The sequence below is a fragment of the Mixophyes fleayi genome, chromosome 3 (assembly GCF_038048845.1).
Source record: "Mixophyes fleayi isolate aMixFle1 chromosome 3, aMixFle1.hap1, whole genome shotgun sequence".
NCBI lineage: Eukaryota > Metazoa > Chordata > Amphibia > Anura > Limnodynastidae > Mixophyes > Mixophyes fleayi.
In genome coordinates, this window is record NC_134404.1 from 183,367,251 (window position 1) to 183,379,266 (window position 12,016).

General features: G+C 38.7%; 1 protein-coding gene across 4 annotated transcripts in view; it reads right to left on the reverse strand.

Moving 5' to 3' along the window:
• Positions 1-12,016, reverse strand: part of HACE1 (HECT domain and ankyrin repeat containing E3 ubiquitin protein ligase 1) — a 77,416-nt gene that overhangs the window by 46,521 nt on the left and 18,879 nt on the right. For 3 of the 4 annotated variants that reach the window (XM_075202842.1, XM_075202841.1, XM_075202844.1), the window contains 3 exons: positions 9,231-9,362; positions 5,686-5,768; positions 4,041-4,137 (listed from right to left, as the gene is read on the reverse strand). In XM_075202842.1, the coding sequence (XP_075058943.1) occupies positions 4,041-4,137; positions 5,686-5,768; positions 9,231-9,362 (312 nt within the window). Of the gene's footprint in view, positions 1-4,040; positions 4,138-5,685; positions 5,769-9,230; positions 9,363-10,937; positions 11,023-12,016 lie in introns of those variants that run through there. The other variant, XM_075202843.1, reaches the window with a different exon arrangement.

Consider the following 12,016-nt stretch of genomic DNA (forward strand, 5'->3'; position numbering starts at 1 on the left):
AAGGCGGGCATTCGTTGTAACCATCGGTCTGTCCAAGGCGGCTAATAGGCAACCCCTGTGGAGTTTGTTGCTTCACAGGCACCAACAGAGCTAAAGACGCACCTTTGCAGACATCCTCAATGTCTGATTGGTCAAGTGATGATGACAATTGTTCCATTTCGAAATAAGGACAATTTGGAACACTCTTGAATGGAACTGTGCAAAGTACACTGCATCGAAGGGAGAAACCATCTTTCTTAGGAGCTTCATGAACAGGCGAACCAACACTTATCTGCAAGCTTACAGGGACCCCCCAAATCCCTGTAGGGAGTGAATTTTGTATGGACACCATTTGCAGACGGGTGTCGAACAGAACCCCTAGGAAATCATCCGCTGGGAAGGTGGCAGGTTGGATTCCAACTGTAAGCTTCTAAAGTCTGGACTGTCTCCAGAATATGAGCTGAAGCAAGGTAGGGAAGTTCGCTTTTGTCAGCAGATTGTTTATGTAAGGGATGACAAACTATTCAGGTCCAGAATAGTTTGAGTAAAAGATAGTTGAGTAAAATCCCAATTCTGTTTTTCCAGAACTGAAATAACTACTCCCGCTGAGATAAGGAACTGAAAGGCCCTTAAGACAAAACTTTTTTCTTTCTCTCCAGGAAGACTGGACGGAAACTTAAGATCTATGATGTGTTCCTGAACTGGCATTTATAATGAAAAAAAACAAACACTGGTCATGTTAGAAAACTAGGCGGGCTCTCACCACAGAAATTCTCAGGTGTGCAGCCTGCCCGTCATGCTGATTGCTTGTTAGATGGGCTGAGAGCTAGACACCTAGCCACCCAAGCCTTTTTATCTCTCTGCAGCCCTCCCTGAGGAGCGAGAAATGACCCCTAGATCTGACTTCTCGCTTTTCTGCAGGGACGAAAGGTTCAAAACCAAGAGCTCTTTATTGCCATTAGTGCAGCTTGACTAAACTAACCCTTACCTGTTGTAGCCTTCAAAATAATTTTAGTTAGGAGGCGGGCACAGAGTTCAAGAGAAATCTAAAGTCTCTTCCTAAGTCTGAAGCCCGAGGGCACATAGTGCCAAGACTACTGAAACAAATGCTAGCCCAAATAAGCCCAATATCAATGACTGCTTCCCACAGATATACGAAGGCTTCATGGATATAATTCACCAGAGTAAGCAAATTCACTTTTGGTATGTGAGATACCAGACCCTCCACAAATTACTCTGACCACATTTCACAGCCTTACTGGCCGAAGCCTAAGCTAAGTTGGTACTAAGGACTGCCAAAGTGTAAAATGTCTTAAGGGTGACCTCAAATTTTGTTACCATTATATCCCAAAAAGCAGCAGTATTCCAAATCTGAATTGTGGTGATCTTTGATAGGTAAGCTATGGGAGTATCCACCTTAGTAGGGAATTACCATTTTGCTGTATCCTCACTAGAGGATGAAGGGACTGCAATCTGCTTGAGACTTTACTAATCAGGTACTCCAGATGAGCAAAAGGGAGGGAAAAGAAAAAAAAAATTGTTGTTTTTTTTCCCCCTTAAATAGCGAGCTGTCCAGAAACTCAGATACCTCACTGTCCTTAATCTCCACTGTCTGCTTGACGCACTAAAATTGTCCACTTCCTGCCTTCTGTTGAAATCCTTGTCAGGACATGACCGAGAAAAAGACTCAGAATCTGACCCTTCTAGAGTCTTGAGAAACACTGGAAGATGATGCTTCCATGGACTAAACCTGGTGGCAGTTGTCAGAATCCTCTTCATGGATGAGAATATCTAAACCAGGCCCTGTACTGATCTCGTCAGGCCCTGAGCCCAGGCAAACTCTTCAAAGTGTTGCAAAAAAAGAATCTCAAAGGTCTTGGTGGAAGCTCAAGGGAGGACATGATGCTTTCAGTGGCTGCCATCTGTGAGGGTATGTTCACTGTTTGGCTCCCTAGGGCATGCAGCGAGCTACCTGAGCTATGTCTTTCCCACATGGATGCTGGTCTCCGTCTCACATGCTGTGCACAGGGCATCCGCCAAAGATTAGGCACAAGACAACTGGCAAAAAGAGCAGGCAAAAAGTTTTGCCACTGTCCCTCATCCAAGCTTGGCTCTGGACGTACTCCCCTTTCCAGACATGAGAGAAGAAAACAAAAGGACAGCTGCAGTCCTACAATCCAGGAGTATGTGGAGCTGTACAAGACCAGACCAAAAGGCCAAAGAAAAGGAAGAGTCCACAGAAACTCAGAACTACACCTCACTACTACTTCCCTGTAGATAAGAGGGCAGACTGGGAGAAGGAGCTGCTGCTGGTTGCTCCCAAGATAGCCGCTGTGTCCTTTCTGGTGGATTTGCCTAAATGGGAAGCCACACAAGGGAGGTCATCTTCCTCCAGGGCACCCTTACCTTCCCTGTGACCAGTGCAGGGCTGCTATTATAGGCAGCCCAAATATGACCCCCTAACACATAAAACCATGAACCCTGCTCCCACTCCTCTTATGGAGGTCCCAGCGCTGGGGGATGACTGCAACTTCAAACCCACCTTCTTGATACAACCAATTAGGTGGTGGTAGCGTGCCAGTAAGCACTCAAGTGGGCGATACATAAAATGACACCAACTTTAGGATTCTCCAAGCAGAGAGGCAATTTGGAATTGGATACCCAATGAAATTGATGCCTACTCAACCAAAGGGGCTTGGGGAAAAGGGGATTCTTTGTTAGGCCGTACATGGCAATCAGACTCATTTTTACATCAGTAACCTAACTCATTAGTATTACTAGAAAAGCATCCAATCTATTTTTAAATCCAAATAGTGACTATACCATTACTACCTCCTTTGACAGAGGAAACTACTACAGTATAACTACCCTTACAGTGAAAAATCCCTTTCTATGTTGCCAGTGAAACGGTTGTTCCCTCAGTTGCAGCGGATGCCCCCTGTCATCCGTGCAGTACTGGGTTTAAAAAGCATGTCAGATAATTTTTTGTATTGCCCTTGAGCATAGCTGTCGATATCAATTAGGTCATCTCTAAAGTGTTTTTAGTTACCTCAAAAGTTAAACACAATTTTTTCAAGACTCTAATTACAATTTAAATCCTCCATTGCTTTTAGTAATAAGGTAGCAAATCTCTGAACCAGAGTTTTCCTTTGCCTTTGTTATACACAAATGTCCCCAGTAGTGTACTGTAACTTTCTGGGTCTGATGCATCCAGATAAGTATACTGAAAGCCAGTAATATGTATGGGAAAATTAATCGGTTAATTGATTACTCCTACAAGTGATAGCTATTTCAATTATAGGTTATTACAGCTGAAGCGTGATAAATAGTGTTTCAACTCCAATATCAGCCACTGCCTCTTTATTAAAAATTGAAATTCTACATTGAAGTTGCTTAATCATACCAACTGCAGGGGAATATATGCTACACGTAATTTTATTATATGTCTCTACATAGGCTATGAGAATACCTACACATTTTTAACTGCTTTTGCGTTTTTTTACTTTAACAGACTCACAGACAGCAGACATGTCCCTACTATGAGGCCACACCCCAAGATGCTTTGAGGATGCTCTAATAAATAAGATTGACAGGAGGGTTTTGATAGGAGGTAAATGGATTATAACACAAACACAAAAATAATGGTTCAGAACACAAGCAAATCTATGCAAACTGACAGTGACGTAATAACTTCGTGATACCTTTTAACAAACTAGGAAAAATATAGCAAAATCAATCGCATTATATATTAATAGCTCTTAAAATGAACCGAAAACAAAAACAGAGGGAAAAATTGCCCAAAATAATAAATAATGTCATTGACAGTCATAGCTATACATTCAGTGTGCCTTTCAACAAAATAATCAAAGCAGGTATGGATGAAGTGTTGAAAAACTCTGACATACATAAAAATGGGGCGATGTATTGCACACCATCATAGATATTGAATGAAACTAGTGTATTCTTGATTTATAAAAAGGTACAAATTACAGAAGTGGTTCCCTTATAATGTGTTTTAAGGTCAGTGCAAGATGTGCTGTAATTATGATGAGAAGACATACCTGTACACAGAGATCCATTGGGGTAACACCATTCTTATCTGGCAGGTACTTAGCACCACGCAATAACAGTATCTGTGCAGTATCCCGTTGTCCATGACTGTAGAAAACAAATAAATTATTTGTGCTATAAACTATATGCCTGGTGGCATATTAATTGTTATCATAGAATAGATGTCCTTCCTGCGCTCCTATAGGATAGGGGAGAGGATGGGGAATGCAGCCCCATTCTCTTGGGAATACCCACTAAAATTCCCAAAGTTACAGACAATGGAACAGAAATTTGGAATAAGGCGCAACTGGGAAGGTAATGAAATGAACAGGTTTTCTGAGTATCACAACATGAATGGATTTCATCAATGGTAGCATGTAAAATATAATAAATCGTCCATAGTCCCAATATGCAATCTTTTCAGGTCATCTGAATGCGATTCCAAATAATCACTCGATATACTCCCATCCGTTTCTCCCAGGATCCACCATACAGTTCATATAAATACGGAAGACAAGAAGAAACAGTCTCCTGGTTGCCGGGACAACAGAACCCGGAAGTTGCAACGGAGACACCATTACGCTACAGCGTGTGAGCAGGAGCCTAGCCGCATTTGAAAGATACCCTAATGTGCACTGTTATCCTTACCGAATGTAAGTGCAATTTTATTGTTGTTCATTAAACATTTTTATACTGGAATACTACACTATTTGGGGACTTTTGTCTTCTCTCACCTTCCGTTTGGTTACTGGGACAACTGAACCTGGAAGATTGTATGGAGACACGATCGCGGTGCAGCGGGTTAGCAGGAGCCCAATCGTGTGTGAAAGATACCCTGATGTAAATTGTTACCCTTACTAAATGTAAGTGTATTTTATTGTTATTCACAAAATATTTTTATATTGGAATACTACACTACAAGGGAATCCTTGTTTCTTCTTGTCTTCCGTATTTATATGAACTGTATGGTGGATCCTGGGAGAAACGGATGGGAGTATATCGAGTGAATATTTGGAATCACATTCAGATGACCTGAAAAGATTGCATATTGGGACTTTATACATTTCATATTGTGACTATGGACGATTTATTATATTTTACATGCTACCATTGAAGAAATCCATTCATGTTGTGATACTCAGAAAACCTGTTCATTTCATTACCTTCCCAGTTGCGCCTTATTCCAAACTTTTGTTCCATATTAATTGTTATACAGACAGAAGCCATGTGCACATAAAAACTGCTGCAAGAGTAATGAATTTTAAGTTTTTACGTTATCTAACAAAAAAAAAAAGTTACTGTAATGTCCTTTCTGTACACAGCAACACAAGTTTTATTAGTAAAGACAGATTTTATACTGTCAGCTTCTTTAAAAAAAAAAAAAAAAAACATAAAATTATATTTTAAGCTGTATATTACTAATGTGGACTGCATAATTTGGCAATAACAGGCAGAGAGGTAAGGATGTAGATGTTTTTTTTTTTGCTTTTTTTCAAAAAATATTTTAATCTGGTAGAAGAGAATCTCTACTAATCTAGACTGTCATTTTCAATTAATCTAAGTTATTTGGAACGAATATTAGCAATAAATAAAATGTAAAAGTATACTGCAAAATCTTGTCAGCCAGCTTGAAATAAGTTTATTCATGAGTCTTACCTGCATGCAAAATACAATGGAGTAGCTCCTGATACATTTGGCCTGTTTATATCTGCACCACTGTCCAATAAGCACAAAACAGTCTATAATAAAAAATATTATATGTGAAACTTTGGAAATATTCAAATGTTGATATAATTCATGAGTAATTAAAATGTTCAATAAAACTGTTCTAAAGTAAATACTGCTGCTGAATATCTAAAAATACCCGGACATTACAAAAGTGGAGACAATTGGATTTGTGACACTTTTTCCAATTGTACAGTGTATAAATTGTTCACCTCTGGCTTTAGAAACCAGAGCGTTCTGATAGAAGCTTTTGTTGTGCTAACAAGCGCATGCATATGCATACCAAACTTTGTCTTGTAATACTTTGCAAATAAAACCCTTTGTGCTTTAGAAACACAGCGATCACATTGGAGAATCTTTATTGCAAACAATAGATACGGACATAACACATTCCTCGCAGCATTCATTGTTTATGTGAATCAGACTTTAACATACAAACCTTATTGAACCAATTCACTATTTGGCACTCTTATGCATTTAAACTATATCGTAACACATCTACTTCACTATAAAATAAACAATCAACTGTGAATAAAATTATTTTAATATTATCTATGACATATTTTAATTAAACAATTATGTATCTGGTAACAATAAGTACTTTAATTAATATGAAAATTAGTTTCTGCAAAGTACATGTGAAGCTATTATGCTAAACTGCAATACTGTAATTTTTCAGCTGTTGGATGACTGAGCTCAATATTTGTTTCATATACATGCATTTTCATGAGGAGAAGTGGCCTTACCTGTGAACTAGCTATTCTCAGTTTATATGCTATGGAAGAATCCAAAACACATATTACGGAGAAGCAAGGTTTAACAGATCATATCCCTTTGCCTTATTTGTTTTACATTTAAAACAGATTTTTTTTTTTTTTTTTTTTTTTAAACTGTTAAAATGTTTACCTATAAACTTCTTTACATTTCCAAGCTCTTCTCCTTAATTGTAAAATAACACTAAGATTGACATCAAATTTAACAAACCAATAAATTATATTTATAAATTTGCTTTCCACAATGAAAATTGTATAATTTTAACCCCTTACTTCTAGACACTGAAATTGGATGGAGGTTTGAGATGATTAGATATTTCTTTTATTAAACGGACTGTCCCGTGCTAGGCAGGTTTGTAACGCAAATAAATAGATAACGATTCTTGGGTTGTCTCCCTCGCTCTCTCGCACCTGGCCAATAATCAGTAACGCCTACTACAGTGATCCAGGACCAGACATGCATAATCAGATATAACCCAACAGAAGCTCACTGGATATTCAGCCTGAATCACATGAGCGGCAGATCTGTATTCAGCTAAATGCTTCAATATACTGTTGTACTTGCTAGAGCAGCGGTAGGGAACCTGCGGCTCTCCAGGTGTTGTAAAACTACAAGTCCCAGCATGCTTTGCCAGTAGATAAACTGCAGATAGGTGGCAAGGCATGCTGGGATTTGTAGTTTCACAACACCTGGAGAGCCACAGGTTGCCTACCCCTGTGCTAGAGATTAGCAGTGTCTGTTAAACACGAGGACTGTCAATCGTTAAGACACTGCTGGTGTTTGAGAACAGATGTTGGGTAAAAACAGCCAGGAACAGACATGAAAAGTGGACAAGTACACAGCACAAATATGTTTTATACTGAATATGTGACAGATGCTCTGAGTGCGCCTTTAAACAGTATAATCAAGGCATACTGGTTAGGAAATTGTGGAACATATACTATGGGGTGCAACAGCTACTTGTAACTCCTCTATGAAGAACCTACCAATATATAGTGTATACGCGTGTTTAATAAAGGAACACAATCTTTTACAAAAGTGGCGTTTCCTCTTATAGTGAGATTTGATCTCCGTGCAAGAAGCAGCTGAAATTGTAATGATATATTATGTGAAATTCTGTGTGCTGGGATGTGCAAAGTACGTCACTCAGCATATCCAATATTTTCGGGCTTTCACTGGTTTTTAATCAACTAGTTGTCACAGACTATGTCTACTGCCACACTATGCCAAGCCAGCCCTCACCGAGTGACAACTGCACACTAACGTGGAGTAAACTATTGTAGAAGGACGTCTATGCCATCACCACGCTCCTTTACCAGTGCATGAAACCGCTCATACATCTTTAGCAATATGTGCGGCATATCTTGTCTGTTGCTCTGGCTGAATCCTTTCTGTCCACTTACGGTGGATCAGGAATGCAGGGTATCTGGCAGAGCACTGCTTTAGAGAATGCTATGCTCTGTGCAGGATAGCCGGGGGTTCACTAAAGTGTGAGCGTTTATCTCTGTCACAGGAAAGCAGTAATTCAAGGAAAATCAAGCGTAATCTAATATTATTTCCATTTATAAGACCTGTTCCAAAAGTATATACAATTACCACAAGAATGTTAACAGGGCTACCAGCACTCCTTTTATAGAGTTGTTTTTTTGCTTTATTTTAGACTAGACCACTGTCTTAACCTGACCCCTTATTTGTCAGCCAGGACACTTTAACTATAGTATAGTGGCAAGTTGGTGGGTTCTGCACCAGAGGTCCTAGGGCTCTGTCTCCATTCAGCATTACTGTAATTTAGTCTGGACGACAAAACCTACAGACCTCCGACCCGGACTTCCAGGGCCTTGTCACTAGGGTCTAGTGCAAACTCCAAGGAGAATTCTAGATTAATTGGAACTCCCAGAGCCCCCTAGACTAACAGGTGAAGGTATTTCATTTATACATATATTAATATATGCCATGTACCTTGCTAAGCTGGATAAACAGTTTCCAACATTGTGTAGGTCCAGGGGAGGGGTGACCCAGTTACACCCTGCATACATTAAAGTAAGAAAATGTATTGCACCCGATCAGAGATATTATATGAAGAGTTCACTAGGATATAGTGTATTCTTGATGTATAAAGGAATTCTCTAATTAGCATTTACAGATGGTCGTTTACAATGGTTTCCTTTTAAGGTGATTTAAGCTCAGTGCTAGGAGGTGCTGTAATTATAATGAGAAGGCATACCTGGATACAGACATCCAGTGGGGTAACATCATAGTTCTATTGCTTTTGCTTGTTACGTCACAGACAAAACTGCTAAACTGAACCAGCAGGGTTTTTTTTCTCCAGAGGGAATGTGTAGTGGTGTATAAAACACTGAATGAGTTACATATTCAAAGTCATAATATTCCCTGCGGTGCCCCTACACTGAGAGGCGATGCTGACACAGAGCGGCACAAGCCAGCAGCTTCTTGCCTGTGAAGCAGGTGCTCCTCAAAGTCAGCGATGGGCTGGAAATGTAGTTCTGGACTATGGTGTTACAGCCCAGTGCCACACACCACGTCTGACAGAGGAGCAGAAGATCCCGACCTCCGCTCCACACAAGGTAAGAAGCAAGCGGGCCCTGCATGACGCACAGAATAACTACTTTTTTTTTTTCTTATATTATACATATGTACTAAAATTAAAAACAAAGCCATTAAACAAAATATTGCAGACTTACTGTTTTGTGTCCATTTTGGCAGGCGACATGCAGTGCGGTCTGTCCCATTGCATCTTCTACGTCCACATTGCTTACATGTTGCACAAGGTCATGAAGAAGCTCTGTTCGTCCATTTACAGCCAGCCAGTGAATCTATGTAAGATACAATAAGCTAATTAAATAAAAACTACACTAATAATATTGACACAAACTAAATATAAATGAGATATATATAGATATATAGAAATTTATACGCAGTACAGTGGCACAGTAGTTAGCAGTGATGCCTCACAGCACCGAGGACTTGTGATCGATTCTGACTAGGGCATTATTTGTGTTTCCAGAGTTTCCTTTGAATTCTCGTTTCCTACCCCAGTCGAAAAACATACTTGTAAGTTAATTTTCCTCTGACAAAATTGATGTGTGCGTGTGTGTTACGGAATTTAGATTGTAAGCTCCAATGGGATAGGGACTGATGCGAGTGACTCCATATTCTCTGTACAGTGCTGGGTAATGTGATTGGAGCTATATAAACAAAAATAATAATATAGTTGTAATTAGAACTTTACTCATTACAGGGATTTCCAAGTTCAGATGTCTAGTGTATTGGATTGTATACCCCTCTGCAACATTTATTACTTTACTTTTTACTTCTAGTTTTCCTCTGTGCTCTGGACAATGCTGCTCTCTGGATTCAACTGAAGAGCTGCACTGTTTCCTAGCCACCAACAACACACAACTATGTGAATATAAATATACAATGTAGAAAGCACAAGGGATGTTAGAAAGAAGTAAAAAAAGAAAGCCTTTAATAAATGTTGTTAAAAATCATTAGACAGAAACCCAGGTAAGTATGAGTAGTTTGTAAATGTTATGATCAAACATTAGATTTCATTTGTATATGATATGAGAATCAAATTCCAAAAGCAAACATGGTCATTCTTTCTTTGCTGGTTATTCCAGCACATGATTGACATCTAGCAATCACTGTATACCGCTCAGCTGCCAGCATTGTAACAATTTAATGGGTCTGTAGCAGGACATTTGCATGCAGTTCTCTTCCATTCATGACACAGTGTAATGTGTTATAAATGATAGCACATTATATTGAACCAGAGTACTATTAATGTGCTATTACATATAGGAGGCAGAATATGCATGGAAATGTGGATCTACAGACCTGTGAAAGCTGGAAGCGGAGGAATGAATGATGAGCAGTGTCTGAACACAACTACATCAGCGCTGGAAGCTCTGGCCATGTATGTAAAAATTAATTTGTCTCCATTGTGGGTGGAGTAAAAAAAGGTTGTGGGGACTCAACAATTCTTTATTAAGCTGGAGAACCTTTTTAAATTGAGAGCATAATAAAAAAAACATTTTATTTAAGTATGTACATAGTAGGCTGACATATCCACCGTATACAAAATATGGCCTTTGTAATGTGTGCTACATATGCCGAGGCAAATCCAAAGCAATGTATATATTCAACAAGCTTTACTTGATCTGCTGTGTATACACAGACACTCCATTGTTACACTCATTCTTTTTTATTTTTATCAAATCTGCTATTTCTACTGATGTAGGAGAAAGTTTTCCAGACACATTGGCACTTTCTAAGGTATTCTTTTGGTCCAGAATACGTTACGGATCTCATCACATAAACAAGGAAAGCACATATTTACTTTGTTCTGTCTCACAGGTTGTATGCTACTCTACTAGGGTTCATACCTGCTGCATTTAGAGAACAGGCTCTGGGATTTCAATAGAAAGAATAATGCATTACTAGAGGAGGCTCCCTTGCTGTTACTTGCTTTCAGACACCTAGAAGCCCTGAACACACACAAAATGTAAAATCATTTAAAATGTCTCAGCCCAGGAAGATGACACAAAAAAGAAAAAACACCTTCAAGTATTGTCCTGGGATTTTACAGGACACATGCAACCCTCTATCCTCAATATATCCAGTTGAGACTTTCAATTACATGTACCCCCTCCAGTTTAAATTGCTGTAACCTTAAAAACCTTAAAAAGTGATAAAATACTTGTCAAAGCTGATGTTTTATGGTTGTTTCATTAAATCAAAATGTAGCTAATTACAGCTAACTTATTACTATGGCATGTAATGAAATAAAGATTAATATTAAGCAATCTGTTGTATCATAACTAGTACATTATTTTTTTCCCCAACAGGGTGTTAAGGTCCTCCTTATGACCAACATAGTCTCCTCTATGGTTCATCCTCTGTGCTTTCAGAGCACGATATGCCTGCCATGTGAGAAAATAAGCAGACATCCCTATGTATAGAACAAGAAAATTAATGACTATCAGTAACAGTTTGCCAATACTTGGTGGTTACCTAACATATGTCACACTGAGGAACATAATAAGAGTAAACTGATAAATGTAAATAAAATCAAGGACAAAATTAAAACCATTAATAATGAAATCATGCGACTATTGGTGCTGTTCCACACCTAAACACTTGCCACCTTTGGTTCTGTAGGTGTTGTCAGGCTCATCGCTAACTAAATACTAAACAAAAAATGGTAAAACACTTATTTTTAGTATGAACATCAGTAGTGTTCCAAGCATTTCCTTTCAAAGGAAATTAAAGCAACACTGAGAAGGTATGACATTTTACTTGACAATGATTAAAAGGAGACAGTTTATTTTTGCAAAGCCTTTTATTAATAAGCATATCAATTACATTATTTTGGACTGAGAAAAGTGGTACATCTTGAAATCACATTCTAAGGAATAATGGAACCAAACAAAACTTTGCAAATGAAGAAATGTTACATTATTTG